Source organism: Hylobates moloch, unplaced genomic scaffold (assembly GCF_009828535.3).
Source record: "Hylobates moloch isolate HMO894 unplaced genomic scaffold, HMol_V3 SCAFFOLD_8, whole genome shotgun sequence".
NCBI lineage: Eukaryota > Metazoa > Chordata > Mammalia > Primates > Hylobatidae > Hylobates > Hylobates moloch.
In genome coordinates, this window is record NW_026652283.1 from 84936326 (window position 1) to 84961679 (window position 25354).

Here is a 25354-nt window from a genome sequence, read left to right on the forward strand (position 1 = left end):
CCTTTCCACCCAAACAAATGTCCAGTTTCAGTTTCATCTCAACTATATCAACTCTATAATAAGCTCAGCAGAAAGATGTTCTCTAAACTTGTATTTCTTAGAATGTTTACCTCAATAGTCTTACAAGAAGAACTAAATATCAAAAATGCTTTGGCCGGGTGTGGTAGCTCAAGCCTGTGATCCCAGCACTTTGGGAGGCTGAGGTGGGTGGATCATGAGGTCAGGAGTTCGAGACCAGCCTGGCCAACGTGGTGAAACCCCATCTCTACTAAAAAATACAAAAAAATTAGCCAGGCGTGTTGGCGCACATCTGTAATCCCAGCTACTTAGGAGACTGAGGCAGAAGAATCGCTTGAACCCAGGAGGCAGAGGTTGCAGTGAGCTGAGATCACGCAACTGCACTCCAGAGCTTGGGTGACAGAGCGAGACTCCATCTAAAAATTACAAAAAAAAAAAAAAAAGACTTTAAGGATTAGAAGGGATAGCTTTCAGAAAAGAGCTGAAAGCCTGTGTGGCCTTCTAGAGAGCAGCACTGCCTCTGTAGAAACTCTCACTTGGTGCTATAATCATGACATAAGGGTGCTTGTTAGTGCTCAGGGTCACTGGCTACCCAAGGGAAGTCCAGAGAAATGACTGACCTGGATGGAGTCTTGGGAGGCTGAAGAGCTGCTGCAGGAGTGGGTTGTGAGGGGGGAGGGAACAGAATGGTAAAGTGACTCTGGGCTGAGGGGAACATTTCAGATTCCAAAACGAACTGGTTGCGGGTGGGCCCCAGGCATTACTATGCAAGAGAAAACTCCAGGAAAATCAGAGGTTCCCTTTTTTCTTATTATTTTTTTGTAGAGACTAGGTCTCACTTTGGTGCCCAGGCTGGCTCCAAACTTCTGGGCTCAAGTGATCCTCCCACCTCGGCCTGCCAAAATGCTAGGATTGTAGGCATGAGCCACCATGCCTGGCCATTTTTTCTTTAAAAATTTCTTTTAATTGGCCATGCTAATCTTCTCTGTATTGTTCCAATTTTTTTGAGATGGGGTCTAACTATGTTGCCCAGGCTGGAATAGACTGGTGTGATCATGGCTCACTGCAGCCTTGACCTCCTGGGCTCAAGTGATCCTCCAGACTTAGCCTCTCTAGTAGCTGGGACTACAAGCATGTGCTACCATGCCCACCTAATTTTTTAAAGTTACTATTTGTAGAGATGAGGTCTTGCTATGTTGCCCAAACTGGTCTTGAACTCCTGGGCTCAAATGATCCTCCTGTGTTGGCATCCCAAAGTGCTGGCATTAAAGGCGTGAGCCACTGTACCTGGCCTCATTCCATTTTTAGTATATGTACTGCTGAAGCGAGCGCTAGGTTCCTTAATATTCACTTTAAATGTTTTAGATGTTGTGATCTAAAGCATTTAAAAATCATCAAGTTTAGAATACTGAAACTGACAAATCATTATGCACCTATTAAACACTTATACTGAATGCCTGACATTGTGTTGTGTTGGGATTACAAGGAAGATAAAGTCCCTGTTTTAAAGGAAGACACATTTAATAAGGAATATAGAGATAAGCAATTAGAATATAAGAACTATTATGAGAAAAGAAGAATTAATTCTTCCTGGAAGATTCTGTAGAACAGGTAGTATGTGATCTGGAACCTGAAAGGTGTATCAGATCTTTCCAGGTAGGTGAGAGAGAATGGCATGTCAATCATATTAGTGCATAAAGATCTATGAGATGAACCAATATGCCCAGATGACAGGATGCTTAGAGGGAGAGAAGGGCATAAGAGACTGGAGAGGGACTAGGGGTGAAGTGGGGTCAGACTGTGAAGGATCTTACACACTGAGAAAGGGAACTGGAAGCTTATCCTCTAGGTGAAAGTGTTCAATGCTTTTTTTTTTTAATTCACTGACTTTGCATAGCAATTAATAATCCTTCCTATACCCTCTTTAAGAATATTGGTAAACATTTTGTCACTTCTGCATGGTGTGTGATTAAGCAGGTAAATACATCTTAATTTACATCACTACTATTGGATATGGCATTACAATTTTCCAACTTTTCCACATTTACTAAGTAACACATGTTGTTCAACTTACTTTAAATTATGTAAGAGAAAGCATGATTTATTGACATATGAATTATCAAATGACACACCATGTTTGGTTTGGGGCTCAAATGTTTTGCAACATAGATTCAAATATGATCTTACAGATTCATGAATTGATTTTTGGAATTCTTACATTTAATGTATAAAAATCAACTGGTCTAGCTTAACAATATTTGTGTTTTGTTTCTAAAAACTGAAGTAAAAACAAAGACTCTCAACATAGTTTCTGTTTTATTTTATTATTATTATTATTTTTTGAGACGGAGTCTCACTGTGTCGCCCAGGCTGGAGTGCAGTGGCACGATCTCGGCTCGCTGCAACCTCTGCCTCCCGGGTTTGAGTGATTCTTCTGCCTCAGCCTCCTGAGTAGCTGGGACTACAGGTGGGCACCACCATGCCTGGCTAATTTTTGTATTATTAGTAGAGACGGGGCTTCACCATATTGGCCAGGCTGGTCTCGAACTCCCGACCTCGTGATCCACCCACCTCGGCCTCCCAAAGTGCCGGGATTACAGGCTTAAGCCACCGGCCGGGCTTTTAATATATACAGATATAAAGATACATGTTTGCTGGCTCTGGCCACTGAGAGGATTAGTAGTAACTGAGCACATGTAGCACTGAGATGTTGGCGTCTACAAACCAATTCCCACTAGAAAGAGCTAGAGCTTCCTGGCAAAACTGCTGAATCAAACTTTGGAGCAGGAACAGTCCAGATGAACCTGGAACAACTTGGTGAACCAGAAAGTAAGGGAGTACTCAAGGAAAGATGGGGACATAGGCACTTCACATAGTCCCCATATGAAGAGATGATGAAATGAGGAAATCAACATGTGGCAACCAGCAGAGTAATATGTGATTCAAGCAAGAATCATCAATGAATATTAGAGCAAGTGAGGAAGTAAAAATCTAATGAGTAAAAGGATATTTATATAGCCCTAAATATCTCCTTAACAGAAGCTAATTAAAAGAAAAAAATCATAACTTCCTGGAAGAAATTAGTATCATTAGCAATGGGTTACATAAACATCACATGTTTCCTATATAATCCACTGAAAACAACACAACGTCACTTGAGGGGTAGGCCTGCAAAAAACTCTAACTGTAATTATGAGGAAACATCAGATAAACAAATGGAAAGACATTCTACAAAATAATTGGCTTGTATTCATCAAGGTAATGAAAGACAAGAAAACACTGAGGAACTGTTCCAGATTAAAGAAGACTAAAGAGATTTGACAACCAAATGTGGCTCATGATTTGGGATTTTCTTTTCCTAATAAAGGGCAGCAATCAGAAAATGAGTGACATTTGAATAATGTCTCTGGGTTAGCTAATAGTATTGTCATAAGTGTTAACTTTTTAATTTTTATTATTTTCTTAAATAAGATAATGTTTTTATATTTTAAAAAAGTACAACCTAGGTATTAGGGGTAAAGGGACATTGTGGCTGCAACTTACTCAAATGGTTCAGGCAAAAAATGTGTATAAATATACATATATAATTTCAATATTTAAATATATATAGAGAGAGAATAATAAAGCAAATGTGGTACAAAGTTAACATTTGAGGAATCTGGGTGGAGGTTACATGGGACTTCTTTATATTATTTCTGCAAATTTTCTTTCTTTTTTTATTTTAGAGACAGGGACTTGCTCTGTTGCTGGAGTGCAACAGCACAATCATAGTGTCATGGGATCCTTGGGGTGTCGCTTTTCCAGCTGGAAACCTCTGTGGTTGGTAGTGTCTTTGCCCGAGTTTGGCTCGTGCCCACTGGACTCATTCTGCCCACTTGGCCTGGCAGGCTGCACTCAGCTCACACTACTGGCCCAGATCCCACGTCTGCCAAGGGCCAGCCAGGCACAGAGTGGCAAGGGGTGTGTGAGTGAGCGCAGGGTCCAGCCACTGTGCACAGCCAGGCGTGCTGACTGCAGTGGAGAGCGGACAAACCCATGCACCAGCACAGGCACTGGCTCCATGCAAGGCTGCAGCTGACCAGGTGTACCACTGTGGGAACTGAGGAACATGGTGGTTCCTGGAAGCTTGGAGACACCAGGAACCGCGGGGCCCCAAAGAGGGTGTCACAGCCCTGGTTTGGGGAGCCCCTAGGTCTGGGCTCCCCAAAGGGCTGCAGCTTTTCTCTCCTTGTGACTCGTAATGTGGCGAGCAGGGGGTGTCTTTCAGCCCTGTTTGTGTTACAGCTCTTTAAGTCGCACCATTAGGTGTTCACAAGTTCTTGTCCCATGTCCAGGAAGAATGAGGTACGTGGACAACTGGAGGGTGAGCAAGTCAGAGAGGGGCTTCATTGAGTGATAGAACAGTTCTCAGGAGACCTGGAGTAGCTCCTTTCTGCCAGCAGGTCGTCCCCACGAGTGTCCAGCTCTCAGCAGAGAGGAGACACACAGTGGGTAGCTCCTTTTCACAGGCAGGCTGTCTCAACATTGAGGAGACCTGAAGTGGGTAACTCCTTCCCGCAGCTGGTAGTCCCAATATCGGCATGAGTCTGGCTGAGTGTGGGGTTTTTATGTGCTCAGAAAAGAGGTTTTTCCTGGTGGGCCTGGAAAAAGCACCATCCAATTGGCTGAACGGTCATCAATGAAGTCTTCACTCTGGGCCACGGACTTCACCTGGAACTGGCAGCCCAGTCCTCACACTTCAGGCTCTTCCTGGCTTGAAGGTGGGGTTTCATCAGGGACCTGGCCCTTTCTGCCCAGGAACCTATCTGCCTCCTGCCATCAACATGCCATCCATGGTGCCCAGGCTGTTTGTGCTGAGGGGCTCCTGCAGGCCTCGGCCAAGCTGCCCTCAGCCACCCTCACCATGCCTCCCTCCCGTGCTCGTCAGCGCCCAAAGTCCGGAGGGACAGAGACAGCAGAGGGCTGGTGTGTCAGCACCACCCTGGCCAGGTCATGACAGTGCCCAGGCTCTGCCACAAGTTTGCTCTGCACCTGAGTGGGCACTGGGAGTGGAGAGAGGCCAGGGAGTGGGAGCAGGTACTTCTGAGCTGACAGGGGTGGGGGTTCCCAGGCCCCTGGGAGCCCAGAGATGTCCCAGTCCAGAGTGGGTGGCTGGGCAGCTGCAGCTGCACCAGGGAGCATGGGGCTCCCATCCTACCAATTAAGTAGGAGGCGGGGCTCCTGCCTGTTCCCAGCCCACACCAGCTCTGTAGAGCATGCAGCCCCGGCCACGTCGCTCCTGCTGCAGCTGGTGTCTTAGCAGTGGCTGCTCCAGATGGGCTGCTGCTGCCATCAATAGCTCACTGTAACTTTGAAATCCTGGGCTCAAGCAATCCTCCCACTCGGCCTCAGGAGTAGAAAGAACTACACGTGTGGCTAATTTTAAAGTGTTTTTTTTTTTTTGGAGCTTCTGGCTCTGTTGCCCAGGCTGAGGTGCAGTGGTGCAATCTCAGCTCACTGCAACCTTCGCCTCCTGGGCTCAAGTGATTCTCCTGTCTCAGCCTCTTGAGTAGCTGGGATTATAGGTGTAAGCCACTCTGCCTGGCCCTATTCCTGCAAATTTTCTATGGGTCTGAAATTATGTCAAAATTAAAATTAAAAAATAGCTTAAAAAAAAAGTATAAGTTGCTGGCTACTGTTTGTAAGCATTTCTCTAGAGAAAAACAATAATTGTAGAGAATGTCTTTATTCCTGAATATGTGAAAAACAAAACTGAAAATAAAGTCAACAAAAGCATTTTCTTTTTAGTTTTGGTGCTTATGTACAAGAGACACCATCGTGTGTTTCTGAATTTTGATCAAATCAATGCAACTAACAGGTCAGGTGAAGGTAATCAGAGACAAATTTTCAGATTTTTTTTGTTTTTGTTTTTGAGAAGGAGTCTCACTGTGTTGCCCAGGCTGGAGTGCAGTGGCGCAATCTCGGCTCACTGCAACCTCCGCCTCCTGGGTTCAAACAATTCTCCTGCCTCAGCCTCCCAAGTAGCTAGGACTACAGGCGTGCGCCACCACGCCTGGCTAATTTTTTTGTATTTTTAGTAGAGACGGTGTTTCACCACATTAGCCAGGGTGGTCTCGATCTCCTGACCTCATGATCTGCCCACCTCGGCCTCCCAAAGTGCTGGGATTACAGGCGTGAGCCACCATGCCTGGCCTTTCAGAATTATTTTTTATGCTCATTAACTTTTTCAGGATCAGCAGTCCCTGTATTTTTCTTTAAAACAATTTAAATAAGTACATGGATCTATTTTTTAGGGTAAAACACTCTGCACAAAAGCATCTTCAGTAAAGTGAGAGTCTCTCTTCTCAGCTCATACCCATCAGGACATTTTCTCAACCATGTCCTCCAATCTTCTGTAAACATGACAAGAGACTTCATATCCTTGTAATTTATTTTCTACTTACATTAGATAGGGCTGGTTTCTTTTGTTGGCAATCAAAAACTCCTGACTAATAAAATTCCCTTTGATTTTCTTAGTGACAAGCGTAAGTAATGCAAGTGTATCTCTGCCTTTCCAATATTTACATATCCCATTTCTGTTTCTTATTATACATTGGCTGGGCTCTCCAGGACTAATACATTGTAGAGGTGATAGTAGGCATTCTGGCTGGCTTGTTTCTCCACAGTTCTAAGCTCATCTGCTTTCTATCTTTCAAAAATTCCTAAAAATGTGTCTATTAGTATTTTCTTATTTATCAAGCTCCATGAAATTTAATAAATGCCTGTATTTGCAGGCTACCAACTGGGATCTCCTCTAAACAATGCATGAGCTATTAAGGGGAATGATGTGACCAAAGCCTTTGGTAAAGTTGGGAATATAGAAGGAATGTAGAACCCAAGTTGCAGGGAAGAGAAACTGGTGGTAGAAAGATCCTTAGGAAGTTATTCCAATAGTCTAGAGAAAAATGAATGTGGCAACGAAAATTCCCATTAAACAAATTTGAATGATCTGTTCCCACATCAAGCAAAAACTATGAAAACTGGAAGTAAGCCAAGAGCTAGATTTACTTGAAAATCTTTCTGCGCTCCCTAATATATGTCCTGTGATTGGCTGTAATACTTGTTCAGTATTCTTTTTTGGACCAATCACAGCCTGTTTGTATAATAATTTATCTCTACATGTCTTACGTCCCCCATTATCCTATTACTCCCATGAGGGAAGGATGAGTCTTTTATTATCTAATGTGTACTTAATCTGAATGTCATCACAGTGAGATCACTAGACAGCATGAAATTTGACTATAAATTAAACCATAAGGCAAAGAGAAAAGAATACCTTCCTGATGAATGTGGAAACACACGGTTACCTTATCTAACCATACTTTAGGTCAGAAATAAAGTTCTAAATTACTCTCTAAATGAGAATACTTTATTGGATTTTAAAAGGATCATTACTGCCTGAATTTGCCACATAAATCATTTTAATTCTTAGCTTAATTTTATAATCACAGAGATTTAAAAATTCAGAGCCTTTGTTTTCAAGGTTAAGAAGTCCAATTAATTACTATTGAGATAAAAGAAATAGAGAAATCTCATATTTATTCCATAGTAAAGTACCAAGTAAGCCAGACTGTTTAACCTCTACTAAGCAAGAACTTTTTTAAAATTGCTGATTTTATAAGAAATGAAATTACCTATAAACAAGTAAATACTAATTAGTAATCACTAATATATTTTTCCTAACCTTATTATTTTTTTCTTTTTTTAAAGACAGGGCCTTACTCTGTTGCCCAGGTTAGAGTGCAGTGGTGTGATCATGCCTGGCTAATTAGCTTGGCTAATTTAAATTTTTTTTTTTTTTTGGTAGAGACAGGGTCTTGCCATGTTGCCCATGCTGATCTTGAACTCTTAAGCTCAAGTGATCCTCCCGCTTCAGCCTCCCAAAGTGCTGGGATTACAGGCATAAGCCACTGCACCCAGCCCCTTAACCATTTTTAAGTATACAGTTCAGTGGTATTAAGTACATTAACACTGTTGTGCAACTATCACCACCATCAATTTTCAGAACTCTTTTCAACGTGCACAACTCAAACTCTGTACACATTAAACACTAACACCCCCTTCCCCTCCCTCCAGCCCCTGGCAAACACTGTTCTATTTTCTGTCTCTATGAATTTGACTACTCCTTGTACTTCACATAAGTAGAATCATACACCATCTGTCTCTTTGTGACTGGTTTATTTCATGTAGCATGATGTCCTCAAGGTTCATGTGTTGTAGCCTGTGTCAGAATTCCTTCCTTTTTAAGGCTAACATTCCACGGTACGAGTATATCAAATTTTGCTTATCCATTCATCCACTGATGGACACTTGATTTGCTTCCACCTTTTGGCTATTGTGAATAATGCTGCTATGAACATGGGTATACAAATATCTATTTGAGACACTGCTCTCAATTTTATGGTAAATCTATAAAGTTTTTGAGGAATCACCATATCATTTTCCATAGCAGCTGCACCATTTCACATTTCCACCAACAGTGCATAAGGGTTCCAGTTTCTCCACACCCTCATCAACTCTTGTTGTTTTTTGGATAGTAGCCATTCTAATGGGTGTGAGTAGGTACCTCACACCATTAGTTTTAATTTGCATTTCCCTAGTGATTAATGATGTTGAGTATCTTTTCATGTGCTTATTGGCCATTTATATACCTTCTTTGGAGAAATGTCTATTCAAGTCCTTTGCCCATTTTTGAAATGGGTTGTTTGCCAGTTGGTGAGTTTTAGGAGTTCTCTATCTATTCTGGATATCAATTCCTTTATCATATATATGAGTTGCAAACATTTTCTCTCATTTTGTGGGTTGCCATTTTACTCTGTTGCCACTCTGAAAGTGTCTTTTAGTGCACAAACTTTAAAAATGTTCATGAAATCCAATTTGTCTATTTTTCTTTTGTTGCCTATGTTTTAGGTGTTATATCCAAGAAATCACTGGCAAATCCAATGTCATGAATCTTCTGCCCTATGTTTTCTTCTAAGAGTTTTATAGTTTAGGTCTTACATTTCAGTCGAAGATCCATTTTGAGTTAATTTTAGTATAAGTCAGTGTCCAACTTCATTCCTTTGCATGTGGCCAGTTTTCCCAGTACCATTTGTTGAAAAGATCATCTTTTCCCCATTCAGTGGTCTTGGCATTCTTGTTGAAAATCAGTTGACCATATATGCAAGTATTTACTGCTGTATTCTCTATTCTATTCCATTAGTCTATATGTTTGTGTATTTTTCTTTTTATAGAGATTGGGGTCTCACTATGGTGCCTGGGCTGGTTGGACTCAAGTAATCCTTCTGCTTCAGCCTCCCAAAGTGCTGGGATTACAGAAGTGAGCCACTATGCCTGGCCTATATGTCTGTTTTTATGCCAGTATCACAATGCTTTGTTTACTATAGCTTTGTAGTAAGTTTTGAAATGAGGAAATGTGAGTTCTCCAGCTTTGCTCTTCTTTTTCAGGATTGTTTTGGCTATTTGAGGTCCCCTGAAATTCTAATTTTAGGATGGGTTTTTCTATGGTGCAAAAAATGTCATCGGGATTTTGATAGGGATTGCATTAGATCTGTACATTGCTTTGGGTATTGACATCTTAATAATATTATCTTCTGATCCATGATCATGGAATGCCTTTCCCTTTATTTATATCTTCTCTAATTTCTTTCAGAAATGTTTTACAGTTTTCATTGTACTACAAATCTTTCATCTCTTCAGTCAATTCCTAAGAAAGTTTAATCCACTTACATTTAAAGTAATTACTTATAAGATAGGACTTAATTCTGTCATGTTGCTATTTATTTTCCATGTGTCTTATCGCTTTTTTGTTCCTTATTTCTTGCATTACTATCTTCTTTTGTGTTTAATTGATTTTTTTTTTTTTGTGGCAAAACATTTAAATTCCTTTCTCGTTTCCTTTTGTGCATATCCTTTAGGTATTTTCTTATGGTTACCGGGGGGATTACATTTAACATCCTAAAGTTATAACACCCTAATTTGAATTTATACTAGCTTAACTTCAATAACAAAAACTCTGCTCCTTTACTAGCTTTCCCCAACCCTTTCAGTTGTTATCACAAAATTATCTTTATACATTGTCCAAAAACATAAACTAATAATAATTTTAATAAATGTATTTTTTAGAAAGAGTAGTGATAATTCTTTTTAAAAATGGCTTTGTTGGAATACAATTCATATACCACACAACTCACCCATTCATCCATTTTTAGTATGTTCACAGAAGTGTACAACCACCACCACAGTCAATTTTAGTAAACTTTCATCACCTGAATAAGAAATCACATACCCATTAATAGTCCTGCTCTCCAGCCCTACCAACCAGTAATCTACTTTGTCTCTCTAGATTTGCCTACTCTAGGTATTTTACATAAAATGGAATCATACAGTATGTGGTTGACTGCAATCAGCTTCGACTTAGCATGTTTTCAAGGTTCATCCATGTTGTAGTATCAGTACTTCATTCCTTTTTCTGGTTAAATAATATTCCATTATATGGATATGTCACTTTTTAAAAATCCATTTATCAGTTGGTAGACGTTGGGTTATTTCCACTTTTGGCTATTATGAATAATGTTGCTATAAGCATATTTTTGTGTGAATGTCTGTTTTCATTTCTCTTGAGTGTATACCTAGGAGTGGAATTCTTGGGTCACATAACTCTGTTCAGTATTTTGTAGTATTGCCAAACTGTGTTCCACAGCAGCTGCACCATTTTATATGGAGGAGAGTTCCAATTTCCCTACCTGCTCACCAACACTTGTTATTCTCTTTTAGAATATAGCCATCATAGGGTATGAAGTGGTAACTGGTTGTGGTTGTTTATTTGACCTTGGCCTGTGCTACAGTTTAAATATTTGTCCCCTCCAAATCTCATGTTGAAATTTAATCCCCAATGTTGGAGGCAGGGCCTGGTGGGAGGTTTTGGGTCATGGAGGCAGAACTCTCATGAATGGCTTCATGTCATCCTCACGGTAATGAGTGACTTCTCACTATTAGTTTCCATAAGATCTGATTGCTAAAAATAGCCTGGCGCCTCCTCCTCTCTTTTTTTCCTCCTTTCTTGCCACATGATGCTTGTTCTTCTTTCCCTTCTACCATGAGGGGAAGCTTTCTGAAGTCCTTACCAGAAGCAGATGCTGATGCCATACTTCTTGTACAGCCTACAGAACCATGAGCCAAACAAACCTCTTTTCTTTATAAATTACCCAGCCTCTAGTATTCCTTTATATTGTAGCAATGCAAAATGGACTAAGACAGCTTGATTAAAAATGATTTCATTATAATTGCAGCAATATATATAATACATATATTACATGTATTGTTATAAGATCCAAATAAAAAGAAAAAACTGATAATAAAATGAAGCCAAAAGAACATTAAAAGGTACATAAAAATGAATGCCAGAATACCATGTACAAGGACTAACGCTAGACTGTGAAATCATTTGGTTTAGTTCCTAGGGTCATGATGCTTTTGAAATAAAAATACTTTAGTAACTTAAGCGAAGCTCAGTTTTCCATGGATTTAAGAGATGAAAAAGGAGAGCCATGATCCAAATTACAATAAAGTTAAAATTGCATACATTTTACACTCCTAGGCTTCAAACTGTATAAAACAAAGGAGTTTAGACCAATAACAGCCTTTATTTTATTTTCACTGCCTGAAGTTCATAGAGCAATAGTTTTTTTATTTTTATATTTTTTTTGGAGAGACAGGGTCTCACTCTGTCACCCAGGCTGGGGTGCAGTGATGTGATCATGGATCACTGCAGCCTTGACCTCCTGGGCTCACGTGATCCTCCTGAGTAGCTGGGAGTACAGGCACATGCCGTCACACCTGGCTAATTTTTTAATTTTTATTTTTCTAGAGACAAGGTCTTACTAGATTGCCCAAGCTGGTCTTAAACTCCTGGCCTCAAGCAATCCTCCTGCCTTGGCCTCCCAACGCGCTAGGATTATAGTTAGCAGCCACTGCACCTGGCACCAAAAGCTTTTTATACTTCTCTGATGGCAACACACGGTGAGAAATATTTCACATAGTGAACCAGCATATACACACACACCTGTATTTACGTGTATGTAACTGAAGTATTTTGAGAAATAATACTTAAACTTACTACTAGAAATGCATTCACAATATATAGTTAAAATAAAAAAAAAAAAGAAAGCAAAGCAAAACAACTTTGCTGGTCCTGAGTCACTAAATTTTGCATTATCACTTGTAATTTTAAAAACAGTGACTTAGCCTATAAACAAGGGGAAGAGTAAATAAATGCATGATATGAGTTAAATCATGACTATCAAATCCCAAACATTCTATAGAATAGTTCCAATGTTGTAGGTGTCCAATATGGTATTTCATGAACACAAAAATTGATTCAAAGTTTAGACACTGAAAGTGAAATGTAAATATATTTGAGCTAAGGTCAAATAGAAAAAAAAGAACTCTGGGCCGGGCACAGTGGCTCACGCTTGTAATCCCAGCACTTTGGGAAGCCGAGGCGGGCGGATCACGAGGTCAGGAGATCGAGGCCATCCTGGCTAACATGGTGAAACCCCGTCTCTACTAAAAAATACAAAAAATTAGCCGGGCGTGGTGGCAGGCGCCTGTAGTCCCAGCTACTCTGAAGGCTGAGGCGGGAGGATCACTTGAGCCCAGGAGTTTGAGGCTGCAGTGAGCTATGATCATGCCACTGCACTCCAGTCTGACAGAGTAAGACCCTGTCTTAAAAAAAAAAAAAAAAAAAGAAAGAAATTAAAAAAGAAATACAACCTAAGGCCCTTCAATATAAGCATTAAAAACTAAAAAAAAAAAAAAAACCTATCTACTGTAATGCTATGCCATTATTAATTTCACTTTATGAAGCTAAAAAAAGAAAGGCTCTAACTGCTTAATAATGGGTTTACTTTAATTTCTGTAAAGATAAAATAGCTATTGACAAGATGGATAATAATAATCAGTGATTTAGAAAGCTAAATTTCCACTGACTTCAATTTCTAAAACAGTAGGTTTTTTTTTTTTTTTTTTACAGAGTCTCGCTCTGTTGCCCAGGCTGGAGTGCAGTGGCGTGATGTTGGCTCACTGCAACCTCCACCTCCCCGGTTCAAGCGATTCTCCTGCCTCAGCTTCTTGAGTAGCTGGGACTACAGGTGCCCGCCACCATGCTAATTTTTTGTATTTTTAGTAGAGAGATGGGGTTTCACCCGTGTTAGCCAGGATGGTCTCGATCTCCTGACCTCGTGATCCGCCTGCCTCGGCCTCCCAAGGCATTTTTTATGTTGCTATCCTCTTAAAGGGTAGACAAGTCAGAGGGACTTGTTTTTTGAGCTTGTCCTCATAACTGTCAAAATGAAAGCTTGAATTTAAGACAAAGCTGACTTTTGAGGAAATCAAGAATTCACAGCAACATAACTTACCTATGCATAGAAATTTTCCTTAAGACAATGTGTCTTTTACTAAAAATAGCAGATTTTTTTAGTTAACATTAATGAAATTAACAGAGGCAATTTAAGAAAAAATGGCCCTCTACATTCATTGCTAAGTGACTTCTATTGCTACACTATGTATGTTACTTTGAATTCCCATATTAAAGCCTGAGTTCTTCATACTGAGCCTCTAGCACATCACATTTAGTTATTCAGCAATTCTCTAGTTCAGTTCAATGAAAATACTGGATGGATTCTATGAATCTATGAAGTAGATTAGTAGACACAGAGATTATCAAAACATATTCCCTACTCTTAAGAACTCATATAGTCTAATGTAATATAAGAAAGTCTCCTTTTACTAAAGACTAAGGAATTTTATTGAATAAATGACATACAAATAAAAAAATTATAAATACTGAGTTTAGATAAGGAACCCAGTTGAATACCACTTATCTTGTTGAGTTGGCTTTCCATAGTTTCAATATATTTTCATTACTTTGCTGGGTGTCTAAGCCCAGTTCTAGGTCCTTGGGGCACTCTTTTCATGATGGCTGCACATCCAGCTCCAAATAAAAACTGTGTTCTACGAAATACTCAACTGAACCACAGACCAACTGCTTCTCTGAAATCCTTTAATACATTATTCTTAAGCCCTTTTAACTTGAGTGAAGTCCAAAAACTGTTATTTTTGCTATTTTGGCTTGATGTATTCAATTTCACTGTTTTCTGTACCCTTTAGGCCAGTAATCCCCAACTTTTTGTTCATCTAGACACAGCGCAAGATAAGTACAACAATATTCTCCTGCGGGTGTAAGCAGAAGTTGTATGTGCTATATCCCACATAAAACTTGAAGGCAAGGCTGAGAACCTCTCTTCCAGTTTGTGCTCAGAGAAATCTACTTCAATTCCCACTGTAGCCTCTGTGTGCAATTAACCTTAAATTATCTCTTCTGTTTTTCTATACCAAAATTTTCAATTCAGCAACCTCTACGCCACCATGACTCTACTTTTTATTTATTTATTATTTTTTGGAGACAGGGTCTCACTTTGTCACCCAGGCTGGAGTGCAATGGCACGATCATAGTTCACCACAGCCTCAAACTCCTGTGCTCAAGGGATCTTCCTGCCTCAGCCTTCCAAGTAGCTAGAACTACAAATGTGTACCACCACGCCTAGCTAAATTTTTGTATTTTTTGTAGAGATGGGGTCTCACTATGTTGCTCAGGCTGGTTTCGAACTCCTGACCTCAGGAAATCCTCCCACCTCGGCCTCCCCAAATGCTGGAATTATCGGCATAAGCCACAGTGCCAGGCTCTTCATTTTTTACCTGACTTCTTACTGTGTCATTACTTCTGGTCCATCATTAAATTGTTATTCCCAAACCCACATTTCCATCTCAGAAGAGAATCTGAACAATTAAAGTCTTCATATTTAGGGAAGTGATTTATCCATCAGTTATGCATATAGACAAATATCATAGACTATCACACATAGGTACATACACACATGTCTTCAGACACATACTTCTGTACTTTTCTGTATTAGACTCTGCTACCTTCCTACCTTTTCAGCCTTATTTAGAATCTAGCTAGGTAACAAGGAGCAATCCCTTAGTATAGATAATCCACAAAGCAGATATTATGCCAGTGGATAATGAAGGATCATTTACTATGCCATAATGAGAGAATCCTCTGATAAGCCACTGGACTTTTTAGATACGATCATAGGAAGAGAATGATGGATCTTTATGAAATCCAAAAATGACTTAAAAAACATTAAGGTGACTTTACAAATAAGGCATGTCAAATAATAGAAAACATTTTATATATGGTTTTTATAATTTAAAAAGTAACTCTTTAAAGCAGCTATTCTAGATGATATTTAATAATTTTGTCACCATGTATTTTTCTTATGTATGGATTATTACACTAAAGTCCATCACTACTGAACTATCTGTTAGAAATGCCTAACACATGAAGAAGAGTAAAAAATATTTGTATAGTCTTAGGTATAGCCTTTCTCCATGTACCGGGGGTAACTTGAATAGAATTTTTAAAAGTTAAACAAAACAATCTCCTGCATGTGTTTGGTATCAAAAGACCACAACTTTAAATACAGTTGGAAGTATTTTGGCAGCTTTAAGTAAGAAACATGAAATATATTTTTCATAATGATTACTGGATTAACTAGACTGATAGTATTACTTTTCCTGGAAAATTAGGCTTTAATTTTAAATGTGAACTACACTTTTTATTTATAAAAAAAGTTTTTGCCATCCCAATAAATCAGTGTCATAAACACAAACTACAAATACAGTTTAGTTAGATAAAAACTTTTACATACGTGAGAGTTGTTTCCACTCTCGAGACTTGTTCAAGGTCTTCATCAGGGTCCTTGAATCCAGTAAAGGAGTAATAAGACTTGTCCCATTTGATGGGCCTGTCAGGCATCCTTTTAGCTTCTTTGAGAGGCTGGGTATGCACATTAGTATTCAAGCTTTGGATATGTTCAACAGATAAACTGCAGGAGTTGAGAATATATAATACTGTGCTTAGCAGATCTCTGGTGTGCAAAGTAAATTTGACTGCTCGAAATCCTAGAGAATATAATTCCCCCAAACAATTAATACAGATGATTATTTGCTTTATTTCAACATATATAAAATCAAAATCTTTTAAGACATTCTATTACTGATTTAAATTCGTCCTATTAGCAAATCACCTGTAAATGGAAAATGACTTCCCTTCTCTAAAACTATACCACACTATTTTTACCTTCATGAATTACTTCAATCATCAGCTCCATTTTCTAGTTTGGCTCCAGTGACCAAACCCATCCCAGCCCAACAAGGGGATTCAGAATATTCTCAATTCTGTTGATAAATCTGGTCTCTTAAGGGAGAGAAAAGCTCTCCTATAAGCAGGTGTCCACCAAAGATAGTTTCTAGTGGAGACAAGAGAATACAAGTGTACACTGTGACAGCAGTTCAGATAAGAGGGGCCATATGATCTAGTCTCAGTGGTCACAGAAACCCATCTTGAATTTTCTCTATGATTGAAGGAGATGGTCCTCATACTTGCTCACTCGACTAGGTAGTAACCCAATATTTTCAGGAGTGATTTAAAATTCTCTAGTTGTTTAAAAGTTACTCCTGTAATCCCAGCACTTTGGGAGGCCAAGGTGGGTGGATTATGAGCTCAGGAGTTTGAGACCAGCCTGACCAAGATGGTGAAACCCCATCTCTACTAAAAATACAAAAATTAGCCAGGCGCAGTGGTGGGTGCCTGTAATCCCAGGTACTCAGGAGGCTGAGGCAGGAGAATCACTTGAACCTGGGAGGTGGAGGTTGCAGTGAGCCGAGATTGTACCACTGCACTCTAGCCTGGGTGACAGAGCAAGACTCTGTCTCAAAAAAAAAAAAAAAAGTTACTGATTTTGATGTTGGGTAATCATTGGGCTAAGGTAAGTAATCTAATTGGTGAAGTCATCAATAAAAAATCCACTGGTTTTGTCTTTTTTCTTTTCTGGGTGTTAGGCATGGTTCCAGCTTAATTTACATATCTTTTCAATCAACACTACCACCAACTATGCCATTATCATTTCTCTTGTCAAATGTGAAGGAACATAGATTAAGAATGAAGCCAGGGCTTAAATCTGAGTTGACACCAAGCCAAATATTTTCTCCACTACAACATGCTGACTCTTTGCTTTTTTAAAAAACTATTTTTAATTAGTTTTGAAAATTAAAAGCAAAAGTCTCCTGTTAGCAGGCATACAACTTTACCATCTTTGCTTGAGGTAATCACTATTAACAGGTACATATTCTTCCAGACCTGATCTATCCAAGATGGTAGCTACTAGCACACGTGGCAATTTAAAATTAAATTGATTGAAATGAAATAAAAATTTAAAATTAAGTTCTTTGGCCACATTGGCCACATTTCAAGTGCTCAATAAACACACAGGGCTAGGGCCTGCCATATTAGATGATGCAGATAAGGAACATTTCCCCCATCACAGAAAGTTCTCTTGGGCAGCACTGTTCTTTGAACTTTTCCGTCTATGTGCTTGTATGTGTGTATCATGTATGAGGCCGGGGCAGTGGTTCATGCCTATAATCCTACCACTTTGGGAGGCTGAGGCAGGTGGATCACTTGAGGCCAGGAATTCGAGACCAGCCTGGCCAACAAGGTGAAACTCTCTCTACTAAAAACACAAAAATTAGCGGGTATGGTGGTGCACTCCTGGAATCCCAGCTACTCGGGAGGCTGAGGCAGGAGAATCACTTCAACCCAGGAGGCGGAGATTACAGTGAGCTGAGACTGCGCCACTGTACTTAAGCCTGGCAGCAGAGCAAGACTCTGCCTCAAAAAGAAAAAAAAAAAAAAAAAGTATTTGCAACTGATGACAGACACCACAATTTAAATCATTGTCAGAGATACACATTCTACTTGCCACACCAACTTATGAGATCCAGAACATGCCAACTAATAAATACTTTTTTTTAGTTCAATAATTTGGGTAAACTTAGAACTACTGGCAAGGGAATTATTCTAGTCAGTGAAGGAGGAAAGGAAAACCCAAATTGCTGCACTGGAGGTTAAGAAAAAATAGCTCATCCTCAGAAGTGCAAAGTCAAGGATTAAATCTGTTTCCATCTCAATTTATCAGCTCATTATTTAATCCAACTTAAGAGCTGCTATATAGTGAGGACTGCCTGTACCACACTGCAAATATCCTTTACTGGTTCCTCAGGATACATTCCAAGAAGAATTTTGTGGCTTTGGGGAGAGAATTCCAAGCTGCAGAGTTTGTAGTTTGCACTAATTTATATACCCATCAATAATGTGGGAAAATGTATTTTTACCATTTATGGGTATTACCAGCAAAAAAAGAAAAAAATTAATGGGCAAAAAATCCTACCTAATTATTTCAGTTTGCATTCGAATACTGAGGCTAAATAATTTTTTTTTTTTTTTTTTTTTTGAGACAGGGTCTCACTCTGTCACCCATGCTGGAGTGCAGTGGTGCCTGCCATCTTGCCTCACTGCAACCTCTGCCCCCCGGGCTCAGGTGATTCTCCTACCTTAGGCTCTCGAGTAGCTGGGACTAGAGGCACATGCCATCACGCCTGGTTAATTTTTTGTATTTTTAGTAGAGACGGGGTTTTGCTATGTTGCCCAGGCTGGTCTGGAACTCCTGGACTCAAGCAATTTGCCTGCCTCGGCCTCTCAGAGTGCTGGGATTATAGGTGTGAGCCATCACGCATGGCCTAAAGATTTTTATGTACTTAACTGACATTTATATGTGTTATTTCTTGAACTGTCTATTTATTGTCTTTCTCCATTTTTGGAATGGAACTACTCTGGTTATTTTTAATTTGTAAAAACTCTACGTATTAGCATCATCTTTTTGTCATATAAGCTATATCTTTTCCCCCATTTCTAGTTTAATTTTTTCTGTAACCTTTTACATTTTTTTTTTTTTTAAATGATAGTCTCGGCCAGGTGCGGTGGCTCATGCCTGTAACACCAGCACTTTGGGAGGCCGAGGTGGGCGGATCATGAGGTTAAGAGATTGAGACTATCATGGCCAACATGGTGAAACCCCGTCTCTACTAAAAATACAAAAATTAGCTGGGCGTGGTGGCGCTTGCCTGTAGTCCCAGCTACTCAGGAGGCTGAGGCAGAAGAATCGCTTGAACCTGGGAGGCAGAGGTTGCAGTGAGCCAAGATAGCACCACTGTACTCCAGCCTGGCGACAGAGTGAGACTCCGTCTCAAAAAAAAAAAAAAAAAAAAAAAAAAGACAGTCTCACTGTGTTTTCCAGTTGTCCAGGCTAGCCTCAAACTCCTGGGCTCAAGTGATTCCCCCACCTCAGTCTTCTGAGTAGCTGGGACTACAGGCTTGTGTCACCATGCCCAGCTATAAGCTATTTTTGTTTAAGAAATCATTCAAAGTTAACCATTAACTGAAAGTAAAGGATTCTGCTTTTACTCAACCAGAGCTGGCTACAGCTATTTGTCTTAGCATTAATTCACAGAAAGCTCTCAGCAAATCTTTAACTTGTTTTAAAATTTATTCTAATAACAACATTTACTTCCTCATGAACCACCAAAAAGATACGGAGCTGAAGAAATAATTTCAGCCTTTAAGGATTTCAATGTATTAATAATGCTAAAGACTCACAAAATTTCAGTAATGAAAATCACTAGTAAACATTTTACCTTATTACCATCTTAATTATCCAAAGCTGATTAATGATTTCTAGTGTTCTAGAAATAAAAATTTTTTAAAAATCTACTTGATTTTAATTTTATAATCAGGTAAAAATGTTACGAAAGTAAAAATGTTTTAAATCTTTGTCAGAGGGCCAATCTTTGTTATAAAGGCAAAAGGAAAAATGATTAATTACAATATTTTAAAAGAAGAATTAATAGATAATGTGGTATACAAATCAAAACACTGGACTAGGAATAAGGACACATTAGTTCTAGTACCAGCTCTGTCCCTAATTTGCTGTGTGAAACTTTCTAAGTTTTCCACTAAGCTTTTAAATTCAGTTTACTCTTTAACTCCATGTATATTCAATATTTAAGACAAATCCAGCTGACAGTGGTAGTAGAAGCAGTAGTTGTAGCTGTAGGAACGAGCTTGACTCTTTCAACCACATACAAATAAAAACAGATTGATGATAATATTTTTATTTTAACAACTATAAAGGATATAATCTACCTCTAAAATTCCATCTGTCCTCCTGGAGAAATCATGAAATCTAAGTAGACCACTACATATAACTAAGATGTTATTTAATTCCTAGCCTAATCTTGACCCTAACAGGAGCATATATCTATTAAAAATATTTATGAATATTTGGTTTTACACTAGTAACAATGTATCTCAGTTGCTTATGAGACTCTCATGGCTAAGAACAGCACATTCATAATGTATTTAAACTTTCAAACAGAATTGTGTCACTTAGAGTGATCAACATGCTTATTATTCATTATTTATAGCATTCTTCAGTACAGCTGTTCCTTCACAAAAGGGCTATGAGTTGACTTTCTGTCTTTAAATATTGAAGAATAGGGCTATTTTTAATAAAACTCTAAGTCAGAGGTAGATGGAGAAACTGCCAAGAAAAGGAATTTGTGACTCTTGACCTCCCATATTCAATTATGAGAAAATAAAAGGTAAGAGATCGTATACTATCAAATACTAGTCCCTGGAGAGACTGGGTGAGGAGTTGTCTGCAACATACTTCAGCATTCTTCAGATCAAGCTCTTCCTCCTTCCATTTGAAGTCCTGAGAGCCGTGGGAGGGTGAGGTGTAAATTAGGGATCTTCCATGTGAGTGGCCTCTACACAGTTCTCCAACTCTTTCATTTTAATAAATGAACACCCAGAAGTTAAAGGTCACACAGCTAGGTCACTGGCAGAGCTAGAAACAGATTTTAGATCTCAAAGACCTATCAAATTCTGAGTTTTATAACAGTTTGTTTCAAAAAAAAATTACAGTGTATCCTGTTTAGCCTTAACTCACAGAAAGCACTCAGTGAATCTTTAAATTGTCTTAAGTTCATTCTAAAAATATAGTTATTTCCTCAAGGATCATCAAAAGCATGTATAATTAGAGAAATGATAGGCCTTTAGTGATCTTTACCTAAATATTTGTCCTTAATTTTAAATATGGATAAGCAGTAACAAAAAGTAGTGAAAAGGTGGCTGTCTGCTAAGATTAATTGGATTTTAGCAGCAGCATAAAGTTGGAGTTAAAAGACCTGGGTTCAAGACTTATATTCTTTCTCTCTGGTCTTGGGAAAGGCACTGAACATCACTAAGTTATAATTGGGTAAATACTACCAGCCTCAGAGTATTCAGAGGACTAAATAAGAGAATGCAAGCTGTAGTTTTTAGAAATACATATTGTTTGGACATGTTTAACACTTAAAATAACACTGAACTGGTAAGGGAACAAATAGGAACACTTTAGTTTTAGAAACAAGAAAGTTTAAACACGCAAAAAATCACTTGTTCAAACATATGCAGCTAGGAATAGAATCTAATTCTAGGAAAACAATCAATTAAATGCTATTATTTTTCTATCACCAAAGTTTTGACCCAAAGATATTCTGGCAATGTCAAAATTAATGAACACATTTAACACAAAGCTTGCAAGGGACACACCAGAAACAAAAAACGTACCGGAAGTACTAAAAGGTTCCTGGCCATCGGAGGAACTCTGGTCTGTTTCTCTTACATAAAATGTAAGCTGAGTTGGTTTCAAAGACTTGAAGCCTGGTTTCTGGAGGTTTTCTAAGTAGACACTTAACCTTTTAAGAGAATTTTCATTGATTTCCTGGAAAAAAAAACATTAAGGGCATTTACATATAAAACAGAACAAGGAAATATCAGAAATGATATCTATCTAACCTTTTAAACACATTGAGAGTATTAAATAATTTAGTATTTAAATACTAAGAGTATTAAATAATTCAGTATTTAAAAATGTTGGGATTTCATAGCTCTTTGGTAAAAGATAAAATTGGATCTACATCTCACAACATGTAACAGAATGAACTCCATATGGGTAAGATGTAAAAAGATGTAACCATATAAGGAATAGAAGAAAACATGGTTGAATTCTTTATAACCTAAATGTGGAAAATGCCAATGACTAAATATCCCGAAGTAATAAATGATTGTTTATTTAATTTATTCTAATATGATGTTCTTAGCCATATGAGTCCTGTAGGTAAGTGTGGGATAATTATTGCCACTGTAAGACTAAATCTTCATCATTTTTTGATAAATATTTCTATTTTTGCTAAAAAGCAACACAAGAAGGCTGGACGTGGTGGCTCATGTCTATAATCCCAGCACTTTTTGGGAGGCTGAGGTGGGCAGATTGCCTGAACTCAGGAGTTTAACAGCCCAGGCAACATGGTGAAACCCCGACTCTACAAAAAATTCAAAAATTATTTGGGCACAGTGGTACATGCTTGTGGTTCCAGCTACTCAGGAAGCTGAGGTAGGAGGATCACTTGAGCCCAGGAGTTCAAGGCTGCAGTGAGCCCCTTAATGGTGCCACCACACTCCCCACCTGGGTGACACAGCAAGACTCTGTCTCCAAAAAAATTTAAAAAAGATTATGTATAGGAAGTGAATAGGAATTGGGTAAAGGAAACAGGAATATAGGAATGAGACTTCTCATTAAACTTTGTATTTAGTTTTGATTTTTTTTAAACCCACAATGTTTTGCAGATTTTTAAATTAAAGAGGATTTAAAAAAAAAACCCAAAAATCCTGTGCATCACTGTGAAACCCTGGACTTTGAGTTCGATGCTATGAACAGATGGGACTTTAAGCCAGTCTTCCTAAGAAAAGGGGCAAGGGTGTTCTCTAATAGTAGGAAGAAGACTGAACTGAACATGTGGTGGCAAGAAGAGTGACAAGAAGAGTGACAAGAAGAGTGAACAGTCTTCATGGAGCTTGCATTTTAGTGAGGGGAGAAGAATAAACAACAAACCTAATAAATAAGGAAATAGAGTACATGGAAAGGAAAACAAAACAAGAAGTACTGCAGGGTAAAGAGTTGGGGGAATGCTAGGAAGGAAAGCAGAGATGGCAATTTAAAAAAGGGTAGTTTTAAAAACAAAACAAAACAAAACAAATAAAAGTAATAGTGTAGTCTGGGAGAGCCTCACTGAAAGGTGACACTTCAGTGAGAAAGTAAAGGAGAAGCTATATGTGGGATATCTGGGAAAAGGATGCTCTAAGCAGAGGCAGCAGCTAGGGCAAGGGCTTGACACAAAGGAGGAGTCAATAAATACAAGTTTAAAGATAACATGAAAATGTAAACTTATCAGAACCATTAAACTCTAGGCACATTGTGTCAGGGGTCCCCAAGACCACTCTCAGGTTCAATGATTTACTAGAAGGATTCACAGAACTCAGACAAGCTGTTTTATTCACCATTATGGTTTATTACAACAAAAGAATGGAGATTAAAATCAGCAAAGGGAAAAGGTGCATAGAGCAGAATCAGGAGAGACCACGTGCAAGTTTCCAATTGTCATTTCACAGTGGAGTTTTATAGACAGTGCCTAATCCCCCCAGCAATGGTGTGTGACAATACGTAAAAGTGTTGCCAACCAAGGAAGCTCATCCAAGTCTGGATGTCCAGAGTTTTACTGGGGGTCAGTCAGGTAAGCATTTAGTGCTTATGTGACTCACTTTAGCTACTCAGTCTCAGCTCCCCAAATCCCCGAGGTCAAATGAATACAGTGCAGCCCAGGGTCTTAGACACAGGAAAACAGGTATTCACTATAAATCATATTGTCAGCATAAACTATCTGGCATGGTCTAAGGCCTCAGGCAAACAGAAACATTCCTATCAGGCGGGATATTCCAGGGGCTCAGAGCTCATTTCCCAGTAGCCAGTCAAAGGTCAGCACTGAGGTCAGACCTTTCTCTGGAATGTGCAAGGTTTAAGCAACCCAAGCTTGCTGAGTTAACCCTTTACCACACGTAGAAGTTTTTGTTGTTTGTTTTTTAAATTTAGGAGATGAGGTCTCACTATGTTGCCCAGGCTTGAATTCCTGGGCTCAAGTAATCCTCCTGCCTCAGCCTCCCTAGTAGCTGGGACTACAGGTGTGTCACCATGCCCTGCTGCATACAGAAGTCTTAATTTAAGTCTTAATTTAAAAAAATACATTGGTAGAATAACATTAAAGTATTACTAAGCTTGATTTTTCTATACATTTTGAATTTTAAAACTTTATTAATGCATCCCCAAGGTAATGAATATTTTTCTGTTGATTCAATTTACTGGTAACTTTGAAAAGTTCTGACTTTGAGTAGCCAACATATGTATCAAATATCATAATCAGAATATATTCCTAGAAGCAAAAAAGCAAAATAGATTTTCCATTGCAAGTAGAAAAAATAACAATGTTCTAATTTTCAAGATTTCAAATTCCTTTTCATATTAAACTAGATATCAGTGTTAATGAAAATAGAAGGAACCAATGAAGTAATTCCAAAGCACGTGGCTTTGTAATATATAGTAGTCCCTTGGTATCCACGGGGGATTGGTTCCAGGACCTCCTGTGGATACCGAAATCTGCAAATGCTCAAGTCTCTCATATAAAATAGTGTAGTAGTTGCAAATAACCTATGTATATCCTCCCATATACTTTAAGTCATTTCTAGATTACTTATAATACCTAATATAATGTAAGTGCTATGTAAGTAGTTGTTATCCTGTGTTATTCAGGGAATAATGACAAGAAAGAGAAGTCTGTTCATGTGTAGTACAGATGTATTTTTTTCCCCTAATATTTTCAGTCTGAGGTTCGTTGAATCCATGGATGTAAAACCCATGGATATGAAGGACTGACTGTATTTTCTAATGTTAAAATATATGGACTGTCTTAACTACATCTACCATAAGTCATTTTTCATATCAGTTTGTATTCCTGGAGCACACATTAACTGGTGTTGTAGGGGAGTGGTCCAGCAGCATGCATCATAAGGAAAAATCACTAGAGCATTGAAAACTCTTCCATGTATCATCCTTTAAAAAAAAAAAAGAGAGAGAGATTGATCATGATAATAGAGGTCTCAAGTTTTCTTTCAAACCCTTAACTGTACTTCAAAAATTGGTACCAAAAACATGATTACTAGTACTCTAAAGAGTTTAAATGACAGCTTTATCGCCTGCACAAAACAATGACAGCTTTCATAAAAAAAGCTCTATTTTCAATTTTCAGTATCTACATTTCAAATTAGTTCAAAGCATTGATTATATCACAACAGAATAATCCACATTAATAGAACTCTATGTATTATATTGTATCAAAGGTA

General features: G+C 38.6%; 1 protein-coding gene across 15 annotated transcripts in view; it reads right to left on the minus strand.

Annotated features, from left to right (window-relative positions):
* TCAIM (T cell activation inhibitor, mitochondrial) overlaps nt 1-25354 on the minus strand; it is a 67287-nt gene that overhangs the window by 22196 nt on the left and 19737 nt on the right. For 10 of the 15 annotated variants that reach the window (XM_032161891.2, XM_032161886.2, XM_058442468.1 and 7 more), the window contains 2 exons: nt 21692-21845; nt 15831-16083 (listed from right to left, as the gene is read on the minus strand). In XM_032161891.2, coding sequence (XP_032017782.1) covers nt 15831-16083; nt 21692-21845 — 407 coding nt within the window. Of the gene's footprint in view, nt 1-15830; nt 16084-21691; nt 21846-24935; nt 25065-25354 lie in introns of those variants that run through there. The other 5 variants (XM_058442470.1, XM_058442471.1, XR_009214493.1 and 2 more) reach the window with 5 other exon arrangements.